Source organism: Oncorhynchus nerka, linkage group LG20, assembly GCF_034236695.1.
Source record: "Oncorhynchus nerka isolate Pitt River linkage group LG20, Oner_Uvic_2.0, whole genome shotgun sequence".
NCBI classification, from domain to species: Eukaryota; Metazoa; Chordata; class Actinopteri; order Salmoniformes; family Salmonidae; genus Oncorhynchus; species Oncorhynchus nerka.
In genome coordinates, this window is record NC_088415.1 from 43,393,990 (window position 1) to 43,419,938 (window position 25,949).

Consider the following 25,949-nt stretch of genomic DNA (forward strand, 5'->3'; position numbering starts at 1 on the left):
TCGAGCACCGAGCCTGCCCAACATTTACCTGGTTGAATGCTCCCCGTAGCCAGGCCAGTGCGGCGAGGTGAAATAACCCGCAATGGGCTGTCCCATGTCCAGCAGTCCTGAGATCGCTGCTCCCCGAAACCAAGCTGCTTGGTCCCTTTTTGGTGGGTGTTTCTGTAACGGTTGTCGTCGGGAGAAAGAGAGGACCAAGGTGCAGCGTGGTAAGTATTCATTGTAATTTAATAAAGAATGAATACTGAAACAAAAACAATACACGACAAACGAACAGTCCTGAACGGTGCAACAAAACGCAGAACAGAAAATAAACACCCACAACTCAAAAGTGAAACCAGGCTACCTAAGTATGATTTTCAATCAGGGAAAACGATTGACAGAACGTGACACATAATCAGTGGAGAAAAATACACATTTTTAAACAAATAAACTGCAACATAGTACTGAGAACACAACTTTCAGGCATCGAGTCAAAACCCACGTCTTTGATGAACCATCTTAAAGCTATCCTACCATATACAGTGCCCTCCATAATTATGTATTTATTTTAATTTTATTAAACCTTCATTTAACTAGGCAAGTCAGTTAAGAACAAATTCATATTTACAATGATGGCCTACCCCGGCCAAACCCTAACGACGCTGGGCCAATTGTGCGCCGCCCTATGGAACTCCCAATCACGGCCGGTTGTGATATAACCTGGAATTGAACCAGGGTCTGTCGTGACGCCTCTAGCACGGAGATGCAGTGACTTAGACCGCTGTGCCACTCGGGAGCACAAATACTTATTGGGACAGTGAAAAATATTTTCTTCTTTTGGCTCTGTACTCCAAAAGTTTGGATTTGAAATTAAGCAAAGACTGACTGCTTTAATTTGAGGGTACTTTCATCCATATCGGGTGACCCATTTAGAAATTACAGCACTTGGTCCCATATTCATAGCACGCAATGACCTCATCAAGCTTGTGACCACAAATTTGTTGGATGCACTTGCTGTTTGTTTTGGTTGTTTCAGATTATTTTGTGCACAATAGTAAATAATGCACTGTCATTTTTAAGTCACTTTTATTGTAAATAAGAATCAAATATTTTTCATAACACTTCTAGTTGCACAAATATCACCCCCCCCAAAAAAAATATTTTAAAAAATAACTCCCCTGTTATTGTGACGGTGAGAGGATAACATGTCTTGGAGGTATGATATTTTTGTACGTCTGTAACCAACCTTTTTGGGAACGGTTGGCTACAATCATAACTGCTCAGTGTTGGGGAGTAGTGAACAACATGTCGTTCACCTAGTAATTTAACTACATTTTACAGTAGTTTGGTGGTAGTTGAACTGAATTCAAAGGTAGGTAGTGTAGGTAGGTAGTCTTTTCAGTAGTTAATTACTTTTCTTGTCATGTGGTGGTGTAGCTAACTACTGGAAACCCACACTGTTTTGTTTTGCTATAAGAAAATAAAATATGGGAGAAGTAGGCAATACCTTCCTTTCTTAATTTGAAGTTGTTGTGTTTAATAGGCCAAATGACACATTCTGTTAACATTTGACCAGTAAAGTGATCTGTTCTTGCAACTTGTAGTCTATGACATTTCAGATTTAAATTTGATAATTTTTCACAAAGTAGTTTTGATGTAGTGTACTACTTTTTCAAAGTAACTTTAAGGAAACTATATTTTTCCTTAAGGGCAGCTAAGCTTCTAGTGTGAATTGGTAGCTCGGTAAGCTAGATTTTCAGTGTCGCTTCCCCAACACCGTTACTGCTCTTCTCGTCTTGTGTTTGATTCCTGAGCGTGACAATATGTATTGAATTTGAACTAAGAGTAGTTCTGGTTTCATGAAGCTCCAGTGAAGTCAGCTCTCCTCTGTCACTCCCTTCAGACGAAGCTCCTCCTGGACCCGAGAGAGGTAGCCCGGGTCTGGATACCCGAAACTAACAAGGAGAAAAGAGAGAAGGCGTAACAGCTTCAGTGTCACATTGATCTGCCATTTCAAAAACATGGCAATGTTCGAACGCTCTCGAATGTCAATAACACTGTTGCAACACCGTCAATCACGGTGATATGGGTCTTCATTAGACTTAGGGATAGAAATGTCACAATGGAACTTCAGGAGCATTCAGGAGCATTCAAACCATGTGTGAGTATTTCCTCAGACTAGGATAGATAGTCCTACTTACAACTGTGGTCCTCCACTAATGTTGGTCTTGTGGTGTATGTCGTTCCATGTGATGGAGTTGTTGAGGCCGGTAGTGGCTGATGTCCCGATCGTGAAGATGAGCCTCCTGTGAAAGGCTGTCTGGAGCAGCCTCAGTACCTTCTCTCCTTCCTCACAGGCTGGCAGAAAGGCTGTCCTGGATGTGCTGCAGTACTTCTCACCCGGGTTCGGATGCTCAGGCTGGAGGGATGTGGCGAGAAAGAGGAATATCAATCAATCAACTGTGTCTATAAAACCATTTTCCACAGTAGCAAGGAAAAACTCCCAAGAAGGAAGAGACCTCAAGAGGAACCAGACTCACAACCGGAGATGGGTCTTCTCCTCTGGCTGTAGGCCTAATCATGTTATTTCAAATGACTGACTGGTGGTGGTAAGATGAATCCTACTACTTATAATTAGGGACTCATGGAGGATCACACTCCACCTTAGGTGATGAAGTCAGCAGCTAATCTGTCTGGCATGACATCACCAGCAAGACTGTAATGCCATGGAGGGGCAGTACCAAAGCAATACATCGACTTTCATATAAGGGCTTTCAAGAACAACATTAAGATGAATCTCTAACTAATCTCCGACTATACGCATGGCCCTTCCATCTTCAAGTCAATTGTGGCACAATGTCTATTGACACGTTCAATTATGCGATACAATATAAAGCCCATCTGCGTCACATATAAAGTAAACATAGGCTACAATAAATCTCACCCCTTGTACTCCGGCTGGAAAGTGATAATCAATCGTGATATGTCCATTCCCCTCCTCATAGCCAGGTAAACACTGCCAGTTGCGTCTCACTGTCATGATCCCGTTCTGGGGCTGCGTTCCTTCGTAGGTCCCGTAAAAACTATTACATACCGGACATGCGGGTTTAATTTTTAAAAACGAGTCAATACAACTTGAACAGAATGAGTGAGAACATTTTAAAGTTATCTTTTCCTGAAAACTATCCATGCATATTATGCAATGGTCCTCCTCGTCGGCGCCGAGTCGCTGCTCTGTTGCAGAAGTACATCTGTCGCCTATGTTGGAGAATCCAGATGTCATGATAGATTAAGCGTTTGAGGACATTTTGTACATAGATAATTTGATGCAGAAACAGGAAAACGCAAAGTCATCTGACCAACTCGTCTGAGCTGAACTATGATTTTCAGGAAGAAGACTGTCGACAGAAAGAGGACTAAAGCCTCCCACATCTAGTCATTACCATACGTCACCCGTTGCTAATGTTCGGCAGAAGGTACAATGTAAGTGTAAAGGCTACAGTAACGTTCCACTTCAATAGTTTGCACTGCCATGCGTGAACCAAGGAATAGGATATCTTCCTGAGGGTTGAGTTGTGTTACAACCATAAATAAAATAGTCTTGCTATAATATTGCAATATGGAGTGAAAAACATGTGATCATAAATGTCAGATTTGTACTGAGGCTATTTACATATGAAATCAATAATTAACACCACCACCATAAACAGAACATAACCTTTTTTATTCAAGTATTAAAATGTAAACCACATAATTGTTTAACATCAACAGACAAACACAAATGAACACAATTAGAAAAGCAAATCTTTAACTTTTCACAATCAAATTGGCAACACAATCCTTTTCAGTATTCATTCCCCTGCCTGTACCCCAACCCCCAGTTCACTTACATAGTTTACTGCATAGAAATATTTGCGTGGTAGCTTGATTTGAACTACTATTCCGGTCTCTCAAAGATATTCAAGTTGGTCCCTAAACAATAAAAATACAAAGAGATGGGGGGGAAAAGGCCAAGTCACAAATGGCACCCTATGTAGTGCACTACTTTTGCTATCATAAATAGGGTGCCATTTGGGTCGTAGCAAGAGATATTTAATGTATGGGCCAAGTAAATTATTTCACATCATCCGAATGCAGACAAATAAGAGGTTAACACCGACTGGACTATATGCATATTCTTCTCATCAAAAGGTGGTTTATTTATGAATCACTCACACACAGCTTGATCATATGAGTGAGACTACATTTTTGGACTACGTCGACTGTTTATAACAAAGGTTACGTCAAATACACATCCGTTTCTATATTCTCAAACTGTAGAAAGGCAGACAAAGCACAAACATAATTCCTGCTGCGGCTGACCCTCCAAATAACAATTTGACAGTCTACTAAAGAATTGCTTATCATTCATTAGTATCAACATGCTACATTTTCTTCAAAACTTGAATAGAAGGCACGCTAACAATGAGAAATGTATCAAAACAAGGTAATTAAATAAATCACTGACAATACACCTATAAGGGACTGCAGTATTCTCCTTAACATTTTCATATTACAGGTACTTATTGTTAATCCTAGATTATCTCTTAAGACAAACTTTAATTACAGCAGATAGATACCTCTTTATTTATGAGACACCTCTTTATTTACGAGACAATCAAACATCTGGTCAGACAGGGCTGGCGTCCAAAATGGGACCCTATTCCCGACACAGTACACTACTTTTAACCAGTCCTATGGGTCCTTAATAGTGCACCACTTTTGACCAGAGCCCTATGGGCCCCTATCAGCACTCGTGCACTATATTGGGAATAGAGTGCCATTTCAGACACATAGTTAATTATTTCAGAGCCCCTTTGTCTTTGATTTGGTTTAAGTGGTTCGACATCTTGCCCTTCTCATTTGACATCATCGTGTAAATCTGGTCATTAGGAAACGAGGACCAATGACTGACTGGACATCAAACTGAACTGAACTCAAAGCAGTTCAAAACCTGGTTCCGTATTCATAAAAAGAGTCTCAAGAGTACGAGTGCTGATCTAGGATCAGGGTCCCTCATTTATTCATTATGATTTAAACAAGGCCACACCGATCCTAGACCAGCACAAATAGAAAACCTTCCTATGTGAAGAAATCAAAGGAGAGGAAGAGCAAAAGGGAAATGAAGGGCTCAAAGCAAATTGACATCAACTTCTAGCTTACCAGGCTATTAGCTTCAGGGCTGTTAACGACTAACACCTCCCCGATTTGCTCAGAGCACTATTCCATAGACTAGTCTTCCCTGAAAAGGTAGCAGAGAACCATGATCATTCTAATGATATGCAGAGATCAACCAGGCCTCCACTGAACGACTGACCGACTCCTTTGGTCAAAGTGCCTGCGAGTGCTTTAGATTGCAACGTCTTTTAGAGAAATTCAATTATTTAGTTCGAAAGCTTTCGATTGAAGCAGACAGTGCTATTCTGCCTGCCACCTATCTCAGATATGGTCATTATACAAACTGTAAGTAACAGGTTATCACGGAAAATAATTAAAGAAAAAGATAATTATTCTACGAACCTACTGGAAAGACCACCAATAATGTGCGCTTGCAACTGGTAAATAAAGAACGTGCCCCCCAGCATGGAAATAAAGATATCAGGCAAAATAGACTTCTCTTTTACTTAGATTTCAAAATAATATTTAAGTACTTATTACTTATCAACTTATTAAATCCCTATATTATAACTGCTCGGATGAGTTCAGCAAAAAAAATGTCCTGCTATTGTCAACACCAGGTGAAAGGTAGAGGATTGTGTTACACAGAAAATAACATTGCTCTCACTTTTATGCTTTCTTCCACACAAAGTGCTGCTGGATTGAGCAGAAGATAGATACCTAAGGGTGAAACCTAAATTCCACTTAAGACAAATTTTCACTTCCACTTAAGTTGAATGGTCTCCCATGGACATCAATGCATGATTAAATGAAAATTCAATTTAAGTGGAAGTTAGGATTTTCCACATAAAAGAGGTCTTGGAGTGATACGAGAGTCTCGTAGTCCTGTTTCTGCTGTGGAGCTAAAAGCCCTGTCCCCTGTCGAATTCATCCACAGCCCTGCTGGGTCTAGGTCCAGGAGCCTAGCAAACACCAGCAGCAGGACAGCTAGAGGTTCCTAGAATTCCTAGTGTTCCTAGAATGGAACATTCTGAAATCTGGACGGTCAGTCCGCAGTGATGCCTTTCTCTCTGAGTTCCTCAGTCACTCTCACCAGGTAAGTGGGGTCTGGGTAGCCAAAGCTGCCAGGGGAGATGAAATATAAACACCATTAGCATGTCATTGAGAGTTGTCATCGCAGGAACAGCTAGAGTGCCTTCTATGAGCAAATGGCCGACAGAAATCATAATTGAACCTCTCACCACATGCTCAAAACATGGATAGCTTTCTTGTTCGGTCACATCTCATAAGACTAAAGCCATGTGATTCTATGTAACTTGTGAGTGATCGAGTGAAAGAAAGAGTTAGAGATACAGTGGGGCAAAAAAGTATTTAGTCAGCCACCAATTGTGCAAGTTCTCCCACTTAAAAAGATTAGAGACCTGTAATTTTCATCATAGGTACACTTCAACTATGACAGACAAAATGAGAAAAAAAATCCAGAAAATCACATTGTAGGATTGTTAATGAATTTATTTGCAAATTATGGTGGAAAATAAGTATTTGGTCACCTACAAACAAGCAAGATTTCTGGCTCTCACAGACCTGTAACTTCTTTTTTAAGAGGCTCCTCTGTCCTCCACTCGTTACCTGTATTAATGGCACCTGTTTGAACTTATCAGTATAAAATACACCTGTCCACAACCTCAAACAGTCACACTCCAAACTCCACTATGGCCAAGACCAAAGAGCTGTCAAAGGACACCAGAAACAAAATTGTAGACCTGCACCAGGCTGGGAAGACTGACTCTGCAATAGGTAAGCAGCTTGGTGTGAAAAAAATAAACTGTGGGAGCAATTATTAGGAAATGGAAGACATACAAGACCACTGATAATCTCCCTCGATCTGGGGCGCCACGTAAGATCTCACCCCGTGGGGTCAAAATGATCACAAGAACGGTGAGCAAAAATCCAAGAACCCACACGGGGGGACCTTGTGAATGACCTGCAGAGAGCTGGGACCAAAGTAACAAAGCCTACCATCAGTAACACACTACGCCGCCAGGGACTCAAATCCTGCAGTGCCAGACATGTCCCCCTGCTTAAGCCAGTACATGTCCAGGCCCATCTGAAGTTTGCTAGAGAGCATTTGGATGATCCAGAAGAAGATTGGGAGAATGTCATATGGTCAGACGAAACTTTTTGGTAAAAACTCAACTCGTCGTGTTTGGAGGACAAAGAATGCTGAGTTGCATCCAAAGAACACCATACCTACTGTGAAGCATGGGGGTGGAAACATCATGCTTTGGGGCTGTTTTTCTGCAAAGGGACCAGGACGACTGATCCGTGTAAAGGAAAGAATGAATGGGGCCATGTATCGTGAGATTTTGAGTGAAAACCTCCTTCCATCAGCAAGGGCATTGAAGATTAAACGTGGCTGGGTCTTTCAGCATGACAATGATCCCAAAACACACAGCCCGGGCAACGAAGGAGTGGCTTCGTAAGAAGCATTTCAAGGTCCTGAGTGGCCTAGCCAGTCTCCAGATCTCAACCCCATAGAAAATCTTTGGAGGGAGTTGAAAGTCCATGTTGCCCAGCAACAGCCCCAAAACATCACTGCTCTAGAGGAGATCTGCATGGAGGAATGGGCCAAAATACCAGCAACCGTGTGTGAAAACCTTGTGAAGACTTACATAAAACCTTTGACCTCTGTCATTGCCAACAAAGGGTATATAACAAAGTATTGAGATAAACGTTTGTTATTGACCAAATACTTGTTTTCCACCATAATTTGCAAATAAATTCATTTTAAAAATCCTACAATGTGATTTTCTGGATTTTTTCCCCCTCATTTTGTCTGTCATAGTTGAAGTGTACCTATGATGAAAATTACAGGCCTAATCTTTTTAAGTGGGAGAACTTGCACAATTGGTGGCTGACTAAATACTTTTTTGCCCCACTGTATACATTCTTTTATCACTAGATATTGTTTGAAATTTGTCAAAATAAAAAATACATTTTTTAAAAGCTACTGTCACATCTCACATCTTAGAAACACACTAAAATCTCCATTAGCCTTCAGTAAAGACAGGCGTTTCCATACCAGCGTGGTCCGCCCCATATGGCGGTTTTGTGGTGGATGTCATTCCAGGTAATGACGTTATGCATTCCCGTAGTCATGGAGGTCCCTATAGTGAAGATGAGGCGCTGCTCAAAGGCCCGGCGGAGCAGGCCCAGGACCCGGTTCCCCTCTGGGCTGTCTGGGAGGTAAGCCACGCGGTCCGTACCCGGGTAGCTTACACCAGGGTTAGGGTGCTCTGGCTGCATGACCAAGGCATAATTCAGAGGAAAGTTTGAAAAGAACAGGAACAATGCGGTAGTAGAGAGAACAGTCTATGACTGGGGTGGCTGGGGTCTTTGAAAAGAACATTAAGGACCGTAGCCACCCGAGCCAAGATCGGTTTACTCTGCTACCATCTAGCAGACAGAGACGGTGCATCAGAGCCGGGACCAAGAGACCAGGCCATCAGACTGTTGAACAATTATCACTAGCCAGCTAACTGCCAGAAACTAAGCCCTGCATATTGAGACTAATGCCCCATGTACAGTGCATTCGGAAAAATATTCAGACCCATTCACTTTTTCCACATTTTAAGTTACAGCCGTAACCTAAAATGGAAGTTTTTTATTTTAATTTTTTTACCTCAACCTAAACACAATGCCCCATAAAGACAAAGCAAAAACAGGTTTAGAAACGTTTGCAAATGTATTAAATAAATGTAAAAAACTGAAATAGCACATTTACAAAAGTATTCAAACTCTTTACTCAGTACTTTGTAAAAGCACCATTACAGCCTCGCGTCTTCCTGGGTATGACGCTACAAGCTTGGCACACCTGAGTTTCTTCCATTCTTCTTTTCAGATCCTCTCAAGCTCTCAGGTTGAATGGGGAGTGTCGCTGCACAGCTATTTTCAGGTCTCTCCAGAGATGTTCCATCGGGTTCAAGTCCGGGCTCTGGTTGGGCCACTCAAGGACACTCAAGAAACTTGTCTCGAAGCCACTCCTGCGTTGTCTTAGCTGTGTGCTTAGGGTCATTGTCCTGTTGGAAGGTGAACCTTCACCCCAGTAGGAGGTCCTGAGAGCTCTGGAGCAGGTTTTCATCAAGGATTTCTGGAGGAAACCTGGCACCATCCCTACGGTAAAGCATGTTGGTGGCAGCATCATGCTGTGATTTTCAGAGGCAGGGTTTGGGAGACTAGTCAGGATTGAGGGAAAGATGAATGGAGCACAGCGCTCTGTGCACCGTTGCTGCCACCAACATGCTTTACCTTAGGGATGGAGTCAGGTTTCCTCCAGACGTGAAGCTTGGCATTCAGGCCAAAGAGTTCAATCTTGGTTTCATCAGACCAGATAATCTTGTTTGTCAAGGTCTAGGTGCCTTTTGGAAAACTCCAAGCAGGCTGTCATGTGCCTTTCACCGAGGAGTGGCTTCTGTCTGGCCACTACCATAAAGGCCTGATTAGTTGAGTGCTGCAGAGATGGTTGTCCTTCTGGAAGGTTCTCCCATCTCCACAGAGGAACTCTGGAGCTCTGTCAGTATCCATTGGGTTCTTGGTCACCTCCCTGACCGAGGCCCTTCTCCCCCGATTGCTCAGTTTGGCCGGGCGGGCAGCTCTAGGAAGAGTCTTGGTGGTTCCAAACTTATTCCATTTTAGAATGATGGAGGCCACTATGTTCTTGGGGACCTTCAATGCTGCAGATTTGTTTTGGTACCTTTTTCCCAGATCTGTGCCTCTACATTCCTGTCCCGGAGCTCTACGGACAATTCCTTTGAACTCATGGCTTGGTTTTTGCTCTGACATGCACTGTCAACTATGGGACTTCACATAGACAGGTGTGTGCCTTTCCAAATCATATCCAATCAATTGAATTTACCACAGGTGGACTGTTGTAGAAACATCAAGGATGATCAATGGAAACAGAATGCTCAATTTCGAGTCTCATAGCAAAGGGCCTGAATTCTTATATAAATATATATATTTTTTTAAGGGGTCTGAATATTTTGCGAATGCGCTGTATATAGAGTAATTGAACACTGGTCATCTCATATTCTGTTCATGGGTCTTTGTATAAATAAAATGGGGCCATTGCGTGACATTGGAATCAATTTCAAAATGGTTTGAAATAAAAAATGATTTTCATGCAGTTACACACGCACTTAGGGGAATAAAAGTAAATGTATGCAAAATGGCTCATAACTCTTGCTATACAACATAGACCTAAGACTATACATCCTTTAAGCACGGTTCATATAGATAACTGGCTACAATAATTACAACTTTTCACCACCAAATGGTTGAAATGTCTGATTTTCAAGCTAGGCCTATTCCAGTACTTCATTTCTGAGCTCCAAATTCGAGTAGGCTACTTCAAGCTCCTTGTAGTTTAAAACTGCAGCTCTAACATGGAAAACAAAATTGATTTGTCAGGTTATTTCATTACCAGATCAAATTGTCAATAAACCCACTACGCTATGTAATTTGTCGTCATTGTATCCAGAATAATTAATAGGAATAGCGTTGGGTGTTTGCAATAGTCTATCCTACACAATTGCGCACAGGAGACTGTGTCCAATCCTAGGCACAAAAACAAGTGGGAAAAAATTAACTCATTACCTTTTCTGTTAAATCTAACGAGACCCTGCTGTAAGTCAATCAGACAACAGATAATCAACATCAATTCTCTAAGGATATATCCAATGTGGATTCAGGCACAATGGTCTTAACCTGCGTAATGAATGAGAAACCAAAATATTCTGGACACTCCTCACGAACAATTGACTCAAATTATGTCAATTAGCCTATCAAAAGCTTCTAAAGCTATGACATCATTTTCTGGAATATTCCAAGTTGTTTAAAGGCACGGTCAACTTGTATGTACAAAGTGTATGTAAAACTTCTGACCCACTGGAATTGTGATACAGTGAATTATAAGTGAAATAATCTGTCTATAAACAATTTTTGGAAAAATTACTTGTGTCATGCACAAAGTAGATGTCCTAACCGACTTCCCAAAACTATAATTTGTTAACTAGAAATTTGTGGCGTGGTAGAAAAACAAGTTTTAATGACTCCAACCTAAGTGTATGTAAACTTCCGACTTCAACTGTTCCTCCTTGTGGTTTTTCTCATGAATGTGTTTCTTTTGTCATATATACTCACCGCCTGTAGACCAGGTGTGAAGCTATAGATGATGCAGATACACCCGTAGCCCTCATGTCCCGACAACTCCAGATCTGGGTCCCTCTCCACCATCATAGTCCCGGAAGCCGGCTGATTCCCTATGAGCTGGCCGTACACCAGACGACACACCGGACATGCTCTCTTCACCTTGAAGGCCTGGTCCAGACATGACCGGCAGAATGTGTGGCCACACCTTGGGAGGAAGTGAGAGAGAATGGTTTTACTTTCAATTTGAAAACATTACATACACTGCATGGCCTAGAGTATGTGGATACCTGCTCGTCAAACATGGGCATTAATATTATGTTGGTCCCCACTTTGCTGCTAACAGCCTCCACTCTTCTGGGAAGGATTTTCACTACATGTTCAAACATTGCTACATGGACTCGCTTCCATTCAGCCACAAGAGCATTAGTGAGATCGGGTGATTAGGCCTGACTCGCAGTCGGCGTTCCAATTAATCCCAAAGGTGTTTGATGGGGTTGAGGTCAGGGCTCTGTGCAGGCCAGTCAAGTTCTTCCACACTGATCCACAAACCATTTCTGTATGGACCTTGCTTTGTGCACGGGGGCATCGTCACACTGAAACTGAAAAGGGCCTTCCCCACAAAGTTGGAAGCATAGAAATGTCTAGAATGTCATGGTATGCTGTAGCGTTAAGATTTCCCTTCACTGGAACTAAGGGACCTAGCCCGAACCATGAAAAACAGCTTCAGACCATTATTCCTCCTATGCCAAACATTACTGTTGGCACTATGCATTTGGGCAGGTAGCGTTTTCCTGGCATCCGCCAAACCCAGATTCGTACGTCGGACTGCCAGAAGTGAAGCATGATTCATCACGCCAGAGAGCACGTTTCCGCTGCACGGTCTCATGTACACTCACAGGGCCCGACACACAAGGCACACTGATACTCCAAACCACATACAAACAATCCATTTGCTTACACACATAATATGCACATACATGTATACTAACTCTACACACACAGTCATATGTGCTGCAGCTTCTCTGTTTATCATATATCCTGATGCCTAGTTACCTTACCCCTATACATATCTATCTCTATCGATGCAGTATGCCTGCACATTGTAAATATGGTACTGGAACTGACCCTATATTCTCCGATGCTTAGTTATTTTATACATTTCAAAATTATTATTATTTTTGTTTTTTTACCTTTATTTAACTAGACAAGTCAGTCTTAGGGATAGGAGTCCCGTCAACGGGACAGTTGTAAATCATGCAGCGCCGTGTCTCACAATCGCAGATTTGAGAGAAACAACAAATGTCGGCACATAGAAGTGTCTAACATCGGCTGAGAGCTTAAATTCTTGTTAATATAACTGCACTGCCCAATTTACAGTAGCTATTACTGCAAAAAAAAGCCATGCTATTGTTTGAGAGCTCCTAACAATAAAACACTTTTTTCACGATCGGTTTGATAAATTCACCTCTGAAGGTGAAACGTGTAAATACTTGCTCTGATTTATCATCTAAAAGGGTCCCAGAGAGAACATAAAGTGTTGTCTTGTTAGATAACTTGGACAGAAATTATAAGAACATGGAGAGTTATGTAAACTAGGTGTTTTACAAATGTTGAACTTATAATATGGCTACTAATACTAGAAAAACTAAATCAAAGTCCAAGTATAAACATTTTACGATATTCTTGCAGAAAAATGTAATGTAAATGTCTCCTTCACGATTTGCCCAAATGCACCTGGGTGACTTCACACTAAATGTCATGTAGTTCTCATACTACAAGTTATCCGTCTGAAACTATGCACATACACTGTTGCCATCTTGTGGACACCATCGGAATTACAACCAGAGTGATGGCTAGATTTGGAACCTTTCTGTTGCATTTCAAAGATGGTGGTAGAAGAAGAAAAAACGGTTGTTTTTTTCTTTGTATTTTCTTCAACCAGATATATTGTGTTATATTCTCCTACATTCAATTCACATTTCCACAAACTTCAAAGTGTTTCCTTTCAAATTGTACCAAGAATATGCATATCCTTGCTTCAGGGCCTGAGCTACAGGCAGTTAGATTTGGGCATGTAATTTTAGGTGAAAAAAAAAAGAAAAAAAAAAGGGGGATATCCCTAAGAAGTATGAACAAATTCTTATTTACAATGACGGCCTACCCCGGCCAAACCCGGACGACGCTGGGCCAATTGTGGGCCACCCTATGGGACTCCCAATCACGGCCGGATGTGATGCAGCCTGGATTCAAACCAGGTACTGCAGTGCCTGCACTGCGATGCAGTGTCTTAGACCACTGTGCCACTCGGGGGCCCTACCTTGTTATTTTTAGAATTACATTGTTATTGATTACTGCATTGTGGTTAGAGCTTGCAAGAAAGGCATTTCACTGTACCTGTGCACATGACATTAAAATTTTAAATATGTAGCTATACCTCTCCAGCGTGGTCCTCTCCACCATGTCTCCCATGCAGATGGAACATGAGGTGTGGTCGTCCGCTTCACTCTGGGAGTGGCTATGAGAAGATGCCATCATACTGCAGTTGACTTCCATGTTGTCCTGCTTCCTCTGTCCTGATGCATCGTGGGACATGCAGTTCATGGAGTTGGAGAGGATCACACAGGCCTCTTCCTCCGCAGGCTTTCTACACCTCTGTTGCTGCCTCTGAGAGCGTCTGGGCTGGGGAGGCTGAGGTGTTAGCAGGCTCCCCTCTCCATCCCCCTCCAGGACCCTCACCCCAACACAGGGCAGCACGGACCTCTTCCACTTAGGACCCCCCTCCTGTTTGCTCATCTCTTTCCGGGCACAGCGGCATAAGTCTATGAAGGACTTGCGCGTCTCATTGGAGATGGGTCCCCCCTCCATCATCCCTGGTCCTCCCCCAGAACGGGAGCCCTCTACGGGGCGTAGCCGCACTGCGCAGCAGCCTCCCCGCTCCCCTCTGCGGATAATGCCTGCGCTGAGGCCCTGCTTGTCCTGGAAGTCTATGAGCCAGGGCCGGCCGGCGGCGGCCAAGTAGTCCCACACTGCTTGGGACACCAGAACCTCGTCGCTACCCTGCCCCGCACGCACACTCATTTCAACAGATGAAACTGCATAGGGAAACACAAGAGAGAAACCATTAGACACCAGTAGTGGTCGGTGACGTTTAAGATGAGGGAGGAAGATTTTTTTTTTTATTATGAGCATGGCCTTATTGCTATTATAGCATATTGGATGACTGTTATTCATATTCCATTCATCCTGCTCAATAAAACATTGATAGGTTTAAGCTACTACATGATACTCAAATTTTCCCTATGCCCATCATGAGGCTGCTACAACCTAGCCTATGAATAAACATTTACAACGTAGGTGCACAGGTTGAGAGAACATTATGAGTAATCAAGGTAACAGACCGACACATTCAATACCGCCTTGCAGACTCTTGCCTGCATCTAGCTGATCTAGGCCGTAATCATTAGTCCAACAGTTGCAAACGAGAGTTTCTATTGGACAAATTCAGGTATGTTTATCCAAGTTTCATTTGCTTCCGTTTAAGAAACGGATTTCAACAGAATTGGCAGAATGATCACACCCCTGATCATGAAAACAGTTCACTTTCATAGCATCCACATACAAACATGATAATTTTGCTCATATAATTCTCTCTAGCATCAAAGCTCTCTCCTCCTCTCACCTTTTTCCTTCGCTTGTGGACTTCATAGCACAACACATTAACTGCCTGTGTCCAGGCAAAAAAAACTTTCCAAGCCAAACCTTCATAACATAACCGCTACACACAGCCTACATAGTTGTCAACATATTAGCTAATATCATAATCAACATAGCTACTAGAACTAACATGTTAGTAAACCTGCTACAATCATGCAGTAGAGTACAGTCAGCAAGCAGTTTAGCAGTTACACTGACAGGCAGGCCCCGGTGGCAATAAATTAATAAAACCAAAAGCTTACCTTGACTTGGAAGAGTTCCAATGTTGTATAGCCATACCCAGCTAGCTAACATAGTTTAGCCTACTCAAACAGAGAGGGATGCTATCTAGCTGCATTCGCTAGCTAAGAGAAAGTGAAAAATAAATACAACAAAATATAGCTCTCTCCCTGTCGTTCATTTATAAAGAAATTAATTTGTTCAAAACTGTAAAACTATTGTCTTTCACTCTCTTTGAGTCACATTTTATGCACTGCAATGCTAGCTAGCTGTAGCTTATGCTTTTAGAACTACATTTAAACTCTGATCCTTTGACTGAGTAGACAACATATATTAATGCTGTAAGTGCTCTGATAGGTTGGAGGACGTCCTCCAACCTGAGTTTTCATTATTGCTGTCCAAGTCTATGGAAGGGGGTGAGAACCATGAGCTTCCTAGATTTTGTATTGAAGTCAATGTACCCAGAGGAGGACTTAAACGAACTGTCCTCAGGCTACACCATGGTGCTGACCCACAGAGTGCTGTTTAAGCTACTGTAGACCTTTGCAAAACAGTGTGTTTTAATACATTATTTGGTGAATATATTTAGTAGTTTTATATAAAAAGTATAACTAATGTTTCACTATTTCAAAAAAGCCATGAAGTGGCTGTTAGACACATATTCAAGCCATTAAAGGAAAATGTGTAATGTTAAACTTATTACACCGGGATGAGACTGTACTGTAAACAGGGAATTGAACCCGTAATCCGTTGCAAGTGCCATGCTCTACTAACTGAGTCATACAGGACCAACAACGTTTCTAATATATGTCATTCTCTTATTTCAGGCAATCCCAATATACTCTGATCTGTATACATTTTTGAAAAGCTGAGCTAAAATTAAACTGCACATGAAACACCAAGGGGGGGGAGGGGCATGCAGCCACCTCATAATCAATAGTGTCTTGTGTTTAAGGCAAGCCACTTGTGAAACAAAAACATGTCACGTGAAATAGGCAACATCAGGCAGCATCTTAATAGGCAACGTCAGATTTAAATGAACATAATTAGGGAGTTTGGCTAATCCCATATTCTGAAATGACTCATTTCAGTTCATAAAACTTTAAATGAACACAATGTAATTGACTCCTTCCTTAATCTCAACCATAACAGTGTAACAATGCACTGTTTACTAGCCTACCATGACAATAATGACAAATTAATGAGATGAGAACACCACGACTAGACTACATATACACAGTTTCCATTCGGTGCTCGAATGGACTGTTACAACAATAACAAAAAGCATGCAGCCAGGTTAAAATGTTGACTTGTGGATGTTCTTTGAACCAAAAACCGATTAAATCACTTATTTCTGCTGGTACATCGTTGCTACTCGGCCTACCGGTATGTTGCGTGAGGCAATGAAAGCAAGGTGTATGCACGGCGACGCAATACAGACAGAACGTTCGAATATCGCTAGTCTTAAACCACTACAAATAACAACTGTGAAACATGTCTGTTTTTTCGAGTGCTACCATTCCGCTTGAGGTTGTATGTTTGGTGTCAGTGGTCGCAGGACAAGTCAAAGCTACAACACGCTGGCTGGCAGTATCGCGGCAGTGCTGAAATGGACGTATCAGCTGTTCTGAAATGCAGACTGAGTAAACAAAGGAAACTGAGGCTAGCTCAACCCGATCTTCTATCAACATGTTTGGTTGTGTGCAACATTTGACCTCTGACAGTCATATGAAACAATTATAAATATTTATTAGACAGTTACCTTGTGATCCCATATATTCCCTTCAATCGAGAAAATATCCCCCTGTTGAACATGAAGAGAAAAACTGAAGTAGTACAAAACGTGACACGTCAGATTACTAGACAAATATTCACTGACATTCGAGTTGCGCAACTAGGAACCCGATGAATCTGTTCAAATTCCAAAGTGGAACGTCCATAATCAATTTACTAAATTAGAATGCGGTGTGGGGTGAACCGTCTCACCTTTTGCGGTAGCTGTCGGATGGGGTTTAGATTACGGAACTAGCTAAAACATATATGGACATGGCCTGAAAATCGTGTGCTACAGTGGATATGTTGATAACACGTATTTTGTAGTCAATATATACTTAGTATCCATTTGAATTTATCCGTAACGTAAACTAACAATTAATCGAGCCCCCTTCTCCATCCTCGAGGTTGTCTTCCTCTTTCCACGTCCTTGAGACACAGCCTAATACAAAATCAACCCCTACTTACATCAGACACATTCTGAACTTCCACATAACCACGTTAGCTGTTTCATTATTATGACAACCGCGTACTCAAGAATATACGTATGGAAATTGTTTGTACTTTCAAGCCATGTCCAACAGTTTAATGACGAGAGACAACTGAAAGCAGGAAGTTCGTCATAGAACACTCCGTGATTGGTTAAAAATTGTCGGCAAGGAATTGGGGAGACTCAAGCATCTTCATTAGCAATCCATGGCAATCTACAGACAGAACTCTAAAAACAAATATGTACAGCGCATGCATTACCTTAGTGAAACGACCTATTTAACCTTGTTCCCAACATTTTCCCTAACATGCCACTATGCAAATGTAATGCCATTAGGAACCCTAACATGTAATCCATATGGCTTATATCTATAATAAAATTAACAGACATTTACCTCTATTCCTCAGCCACAATATCTATATACCTCAGCCCACATACCCACATACCCACACACCTAAACCCCATTACCCACACACCTCAAATCCATTACTCAAACCCCCATGTCCTAACCCTAACACCCATATGCCAATAGCCTAATATTGATACAATCAAGTACCAATACACCCATGTCTTAGCCCTAAATGCCCTATTTGTTACTCATAGACCCAGTTCCTTCACCAATACATCTCATATCTGTAACTTGCCTATCCCAGCCCTGTTACCCACTTTCCTTAGGCCTGCATTCCCCAAATCACCAACAGTAACCTATATCCAGCTATTCACTAGACACCCCAACGCTGTTATTTGCATATATTAGTCCTGTGATCTCTGACATGTATACACTCATAATTTCATAGATAATTCCTGAGTACAGTGGTATAATAACACATGTGCCCCAGCCCCATTGGTTTATACTTCCTGCTTTAGTTTTTACTTGTAAGCAGAAATCAGGAGGATAGAATTATGATCAGATTTGGTCAAATGGAGGGCGGGGGAGTGCTTTGTATGCATCTCTGTGAGTGGAGTAAGTTTTTTCTCCTCTGGTTGGACATGTGACATGCTGGTAGAAATTATGTAAAAGGAATTTGATGTTTGCCTGCATTAAAGTCCCAGGGCCACTAGGAGCGCCTCTTCTGGATGAGCATTTTCTTGTTTGCTTATGCCTGGCCTTATACAGCTGGTTGAGTCCGGTCTTCATGCCAGCATTGGATTGTGGTGGTAAATAGATGGCTATGAATAATATAGATGAGACTCTCTTGGTAGAGAACTCTCTTGGTAGATAGTGTGGTCAGTGTGGTCTACAGCTTATCATAAGGTACTCTACTTCAGGCGAGCAATACCTTGAGACATATATTAGATAATATTATATTATTAGAAATCGTGCACCAGCTGTTATTGACAAATAGACACACCCCCACCCCTCATCTTACCAGACGTAACTTCTCTGTCCTGCTGGTGCATGGAAAATCCCGCCAGCTCTATATTCGTTGTTCAGCCACGACTCAGTGAAACATAAGATATTACCATTTTTAATGTCCTGTTGGTAGGATAATCTTGATCGTAGGCCATCGATTTATTTTCCAATGATTGGACGTTGGCCAATAAAATGGCTGGCAGTAGGAGTTTACTCGCTCGCCTACACATTTTTAGAAGGAGCCCGACCTCTGCCCCCTTTTTCTCCGTCTTTTCTTCACGTAAATGACAGAGATTTGGGCCTGTTCCCGAAAAAGCAATATATTCTTTGGGACGACTCGTCGGACCCGTTAAAGGAAAAATCGTCTTCCTGTTCGAGGTCAGTAATCCAGAAGTTCTTCTCGGTCATAAGAAACGGTAGCAGCAACATTATGTACAAAATACGTTTTTTAAAAAGTTACAAACAACGCAAAACAAAAAAACTAACAAAATAGCACAGTTGGTTAGGAGCACGTAAAACATATATTTTATATATATATATATGAATGGTGAATGGTTTTGACCTCTAAAGTTTTGCTTCACTACACGCTCCACTGCTTTTATTGGTGCAGCTAGAAACCACAAGTGTGTATCCTTTAATGAAATAGCACACCGTGAAAATAAAATTCAAGTAACATTTATTGTGCTGTTGTTACATGTCATTTGCGGCATGCATCATGAGCAAAGTCGATGTAACCTATAATTTCACTTCCCCTGTGAGAACTATGAGCACAGGACTTGGCTTTATTGTACCGCAGCCGAATAGCCTGCCAGCCTACCAAAGCTTGCACAGTGTCCATTACAGTGTAGAAGAACTAGTCTCTAGCCCAAACCGTTCAATATTTACCCATATTATCAGAGCTTCATCTTATTCTTTCTATTTCTATGGCGGATTTGAGTCTGCAATTTATGGAAAATGCCAAAACATTGGAGATAACAATCAATGGGGAAGTCAAATATACTGGTTTCCGCTATCCAACTATGGCTAAGTTTTCCCCTTAATGCTTATGACAAATCCTGCTCCAGAACCAGCCATAGCCTAGACAGCTGGCAAATATTTTGTATATGGTGTAGTAAAAAATAAAAAACAGCAACAACAGATAGTATTAAATAGCAAGATAAGGTTAGCATGCTAGCTAGCTACACCTACTGCTGTCAATGCCCCTTTTTGTTGTTTCTCCACTCAACCTGGCAATCACTGCTATGTAATTCTTCAGAGGTGGAACCAAAACAAGCATTTCCACTCTAGGACAGGAATGATGTTGAAATAGGGGTCGGCCTTGCCCTGTGGTGGGGCCCTTTTTAATGGTTGTAATGACTTTCAGATCAGTTTTCTACGGACAATATGTTTCTTGCACACTATAGACAATACGTTTCCTATGGACAACAAGTTTTCTATGGAGAATAAAGCAATGATCTTCTCTATCAACACCAGGCCAGGTGATGGGCATAACCAGGGTTAACATCAGGAAGTCCAAGAACACGGACATATGTTTACGGACATATTCAATCAATCCCTATACCAGTCTGCTGTTCCCACATGCTTCAAGAGGGCCACCATTGTTCCTGTTCCCAAGAAAGCTAAGGTAACTGAGCTAAACGACTACCGCCCCGTAGCACTCACTTCCGTCATCATGAAGTGCTTTGAGAGACTAGTCAAGGACCATATCACCTCCACCCTACCTGACACCCTAGACCCACTCCAATTTGCTTACCGCCCAAATAGGTCCACAGACGATGCAATCTCAACCACACTGCACACTGCCCTAACCCACCTGGACAAGAGGAATACCTATGTGAGAATGCTGTTCATCGACTACAGCTCGGCATTCAACACCATAGTACCCTCCAAGCTCGTCATCAAGCTCGAGACCCTGGGTCTCGACCCCGCCCTGTGCAACTGGGTACTGGACTTCCTGACGGGCCGCCCCCAGGTGGTGAGGGTAGGCAACAACATCTCCTCCCCGCTGATCCTCAACACGGGGGCCCCACAAGGGTGCGTTCTGAGCCCTCTCCTGTACTCCCTGTTCACCCACGACTGCGTGGCCACGCACGCCATCAACTCAATCATCAAGTTTGCGGACGACACAACAGTGGTAGGCTTGATTACCAACAACGACGAGACGGCCTACAGGGAGGAGGTGAGGGCCCTCGGAGTGTGGTGTCAGGAAAATAACCTCACACTCAACGTCAACAAAACTAAGGAGATGATTGTGGACTTCAGGAAACAGCAGAGGGAACACCCCCCTATCCACATCGATGGATCAGTAGTGGAGAGGGTAGCAAGTTTTAAGTTCCTCGGCATACACATCACAGACAAACTGAATTGGTCCACTCACACAGACAGCATCGTGAAGAAGGCGCAGCAGCGCCTCTTCAACCTCAGGAGGCTGAAGAAATTCGGCTTGTCACCAAAAGCACTCACAAACTTCTACAGATGCACAATCGAGAGCATCCTGGCGGGCTGTATCACCGCCTGGTACGGCAACTGCTCCGCCCTCAACCGTAAGGCTCTCCAGAGGGTAGTGAGGTCTGCACAACGCATCACCGGGGCAAACTACCTGCCCTCCAGGACACCTACACCACCCGATGTTACAGGAAGGCCATAAAGATCATCAAGGACATCAACCACCCGAACCACTGCCTGTTCACCCCGCTATCATCCAGAAGGCGAGGTCAGTACAGGTGCATCAAAGCTGGGACCGAGAGACTGAAAAACAGCTTCTATCTCAAGGCCATCAGACTGTTAAACAGCCACCACTAACATTGAGTGGCTGCTGCCAACACACTGTCATTGACACTGACCCAACTCCAGCCACTTTAATAATGGGAATTGATGGGAAATGATGTAAATATATCACTAGCCACTTTAAACAATGCTACCTTATATAATGTTACTTACCCTACATTATTCATCTCATATGCATATGTATATACTGTACTCTAGATCATCGACTGCATTCTTATGTCACTAGCCACTTTAACTATGCCACTTTGTTTACTTTGTCTACATACTCATCTCATATGTATATACTGTACTCGATACCATCTACTGTATGCTGCTCTGTACCATCACTCATTCATATATCCTTATGTACATATTCCTTATCCCCTTACACTGTGTATAAGACAGTAGTTTTGGAATTGTTAGTTAGATTACTTGTTGGTTATCACTGCATTGTCGGAACTAGAAGCACAAGCATTTCGCTACACTCGCATTAACATCTGCTAACCATGTGTATGTGACAAATAAAATTTGATTTGATTTGATTTGAACATCCTGTTTGTCATCCCCAAGCCAGACGTCTACAACAGCTCCGCCTCCGACGCATACATTTTCTTTCGGGGAAGCTAAGGCAAGTGACACTATTTGAACCATTGTGTGGTGTTTATGTTTCTGTTATTCACCCAATGTTCACTCAATGTTATTGGGTTTTTAAAACAAAACAGCCATAACAATTTACGTAAAAATACTTAATACTTAGATGTTTTCTCTGCTAGATCACATTTATAAATAAAAGCACAATTCGTTTTTTGTTGTTGATAAAATGTGATTTTTGTAAACAAATCGGTTTTCATCACTATTGATGTTTATTGCTTTGAACTAAACAAATTGGAAGGAAACATTTTACATACAGTATTTTATGGAAATTATAAATGTGCTACATAAATGTGCTACATGGACTACACACACAGTTTTACTGTGTGTTACAAATGTATTTTTTGAACTTAATCTGTGTCTTACTGTCCTTCTTGATGCTACCGGCTACAATCTAGAATGATGAAAACACTTAGTTCAGGAATTGTACTAACATCTCACTCACTCACATATATAGTTACAGCAGGCCAAGGCAGGAGAGTCAGACACACACACATGCAACAACATCACTCACACTTACTTCCGGTATTGGAGATGTTGGTTCTGTGAGTTGGGTGGATGGGGCACCAGCATCCTCCTCCTGAATCCTCCTCACGATGGCTGCAGAAGCTGGGGTCCTTGGGATATGTTGCCTACTCTGGATTTGAGGTCTTACCAATGCCTTTCCCAGCTCCTCAAGAAAGAGCCGTCTCCTCTGGAGATTTCTTCTGTTCCAATCTTGGTTCAATGCCATTCAGATGATGTCCAAGATTTGAAGAATATCACAAGTCAACTTCCTCTTGAGGAGCTCCTGTCCCAGCTTGTGCGAAGTACATTTTTTATTCCATGTGATGTTGTGGCCACGGAGTCCCTGTGTCACGTCCAGGACAACCTGCATCCCTTGATTATTCTCAGGGGCTCCTCCATCTGGCTTCCCCCGTATACACTTGCAAGTTCCACACATATGATGAAGCAGCATCACAGGCAGCCCAGATCTTGATTTCATATTTTGAGGGTTTAGACAGTATGTACTGCCTGAAGAGGCAGTGGCCCCTAAATGGCATAAGCTGCTCATCAATGTTGGGCCCTGGGTTGTAAAACAGGGGAAGGCTGTCCACCCACTTGTCCCACACTGACCTGATTGCAGCTAGCTTGTCTCTCTACCGCCGAGATGGTCTGGTGTCTCAGTTATCAAAGCGGATAATCCTGAAAATAATGTGGAAGTTTTCCAGAGACATTGTAACATGGAAAAGTTCTCTGCCAGTTTCTGCATCCCACAGGGATTCTGTGGATTCCACATGGGATCTGAAAACACCAGCAAGGATAAGAACCCCAAAGTATCCACGTAAATGAGTTTGGTCAATGTCCTTCCATCTCTCTACAAAAATGTGCCTTCACTCCGAATTTGTGCGGTCCAGAATGATTTTCTGGATGGCGTCTGGGATGAACAGTTCAAAAGAAGACTTTATGTCCTGCACATGAGTAACCACCATCTGCGTCGGCCCTAGTTTTATCCCTATCAAATTTACAGCCATGCGGGGTGGCTCATTCCTTGGGCAAGAAGACCATTCAATTGCACCATTTTTTTACATGCTTATTTCTCCTCCTGCAGGCTGCTGATGAACTGGTTGTTGAAGGGCTGGTCCTGGGGCTGTCTGCTGATGGGCTGGTCCTGGGGCTGGCTGAGGGTCAATCTTCTCCTCTTCTTCCAACTCACTGTCAGACTCCGAATTGACAGAGACATGATCCTCATATTTGGAAAACACTAGCTTCTCTCTCTGCAAAAATGATTTCTAAGAGATTATTTTTGCTATACTGATTGATTGTGGTATGGAGCCACACATGCAAAGCTATTTATTTGTTGTGTCCCAATTTGTACCGGCTGGGGTAGAGTGTGGGAAAATACAGAATTTTTCACAATGTATCGAAATAATGTATTGTAAAGACATTGTGCTTCTACACCTGCATTGTTTGCTGTTTTGGGTTTTAGGCTGGGTTTCTGTACAGCACTTTGAGATATCAGCTGATGTAAGAAGGGCTTTATAAATAAATTTGATTTAATTTGTGTAGTTTCACGCACTACAAAGGGTAAAGAGTGTGAGAAAAGTTGGAGACAGGCAGACGGGCAGGGAGACAGACAGACAGGTTCTTGGTACTATGTTGAAACAGCAGGCCCAGGGAGGAGGAAGACAAGAGTGAAGTCCCACAGCAAACCTTTTTGTTTAATTGTGATGTGTTTGTACCTACACACCCACCTTTCCACACTTTTATTACACTTGGATAACCACATATGTAATATAAATGTGTAGGGGGGTGTGCACTCAATGAATATGTAATCTTTTACATGTTCGGCACAGAAAATGAGCCAAGGCCAATGAGTCTCAGGTAAAAAAAAAAAAAAATATTGTATAATAAATATTTTAGTAAACATTGAAAATGTAACCACACAAGGGTTAAGTAGTAATCAGAAATGTGAGGATAATCATTTATCCATTGCATCTGGGTTGGATCTCAAAAAGTGTGTCTTCTCATTTCAGATCGGACGTGATTACTTTCAAATAGTTTACAAATACCTTAAAAAATAGATATAAATGCCATAAGCAATTTATTTATTAAAGTATTTATGTTAAGTTCTTTATGAATTAGAGATATTCTTGCAATTCTGTTTTCTGAGAGTGGATTTCCTTTTCTTCCAGATTGAGGAGTTGTCCCAACAAGCTCAGCTGGCAGCTGCAGAGAAGTTCAAGGTCCAGGGAGAAGACAGAACGTCCAGCATCCAGGAGAACACACAGAAGCCCACAGTATACAAGAGGAGAGCAGAGAGGAAGAGGTGAAGGGTCGAAGTTAGCGTGGCCCCATATCTGTTTGTGCTGTTCTGTCAGATCTTGAACCAGGCTTGTTCCAACCGCCATCCTCTGGCGTTTACTTAACTATCATAAAACATTGTTTATGACGTCAGCAGTTTTTACTTCCTCATTATGCTCTAACAGTATAAGCAGTTCCTTATGCACTACCAATGTGTTCCATCATGCTTTGCAGGTTGATGAGACAGCCGTGAAGGACATTGAACTGGTGATGTCACAAGCCAATGTGTCTCGACTGAAGGCTATATGAGCGCTCAAAAGCAACAATGACATCGTCAATGCCATCATGGTAAGAATATTTAATTGGTTGTCAATCTGTTGTAAATGTAATATCATGTGTAATTTAAGTTTTTATTTGATTTCTATGTTGTAAGGTGATTACAGGCACATCTGGACATTACAGTTCCAGATGATATTCTGTTCTATTCAATGTTGGAATCTCCTAAAATGCAAAAACCTTTTGAATTCTTCTTTGCAGGAGCTGACCATGTAAACACCTAACAACCACGAGGACCAGGTCCAGTCCAACCTTTTAATAGACGTTGTCTGAATTTATTTCAAGGCTAGAAATAAAGTTGTTGAATAAGGAGCCAGCAGCATACCACCCTGCATACCACTGTTGGCTTGCTTCTGAAGCTAAACAGGGTTGGTCCTGGTCAGTTCCTGGATGGGAGAACAGATGCTGCTGGAAGTGGTGTTGGAGGGCCAGTAGGAGGCACTCTTTCCTCTGGTCTAAAAACATATCCCAATGCCCCAGGGCAGTGATTGGGGACACTGCCCTGTGTAGGGT

At 42.2% G+C, this 25,949-nt stretch overlaps 1 protein-coding gene, 1 long non-coding RNA gene and 1 pseudogene across 6 annotated transcripts in view; 1 reads left to right on the forward strand and 2 right to left on the reverse strand.

The window, feature by feature from the left end:
- Window positions 1-210: 210 nt before the first annotated feature.
- LOC135562986 (uncharacterized) overlaps window positions 211-25,949 on the reverse strand; it is a 119,482-nt gene continuing 93,743 nt past the window's right edge. Inside the window, exon 2 of the long non-coding RNA XR_010460179.1 lies at window positions 211-702. This is a non-coding gene — a long non-coding RNA (uncharacterized LOC135562986). The remainder of the gene's footprint in view (window positions 703-25,949) is intronic.
- On the reverse strand, window positions 1,052-17,664 carry LOC115102669 (probable E3 ubiquitin-protein ligase DTX3). Of its 5 annotated transcripts, XM_029622845.2 has the most exons (8): window positions 17,269-17,664; window positions 17,045-17,086; window positions 13,784-14,441; window positions 11,341-11,554; window positions 8,222-8,439; window positions 2,927-6,260; window positions 2,184-2,401; window positions 1,052-1,937 (listed from the first exon to the last, which is right to left on the reverse strand). In XM_029622845.2, the coding sequence occupies exons 2-6, from the start codon at window positions 17,055-17,057 to the stop codon at window positions 6,185-6,187; spliced, it is 1,179 nt and encodes a 392-aa protein (XP_029478705.2). In that variant the 5' UTR covers window positions 17,058-17,086; window positions 17,269-17,664; the 3' UTR covers window positions 1,052-1,937; window positions 2,184-2,401; window positions 2,927-6,184. The 5 variants fall into 5 exon arrangements, with proteins under 5 accessions (XP_029478705.2, XP_029478708.2, XP_029478706.2 ...); XM_029622848.2 differs by lacking the exon at window positions 17,045-17,086 and having other exon boundaries at window positions 17,524-17,664; XM_029622846.2 differs by lacking the exon at window positions 17,045-17,086 and having other exon boundaries at window positions 17,269-17,663.
- LOC115101918 (nascent polypeptide-associated complex subunit alpha-like) lies at window positions 17,243-25,652 on the forward strand (annotated as a pseudogene).

Excerpts from the sequence above, each read along its gene's own strand:
- LOC115102669 (XM_065005526.1), bottom strand. The coding sequence starts at position 14,580 with ATGAATAACAGTCATCCAATATGCTATAATAGCAATAAGGCCATGCTC. Across the intron at positions 8,440-11,340 it reads TCACACCTGGTCTACAGGCG|CCAGAGCACCCTAACCCTGG; the intron begins GTGAGTATATAT and ends TTGGTCATGCAG. Across the intron at positions 6,261-8,221 it reads ATATGGGGCGGACCACGCTG|CTTTGGCTACCCAGACCCCA; the intron begins GTATGGAAACGC and ends CTCCCCTGGCAG.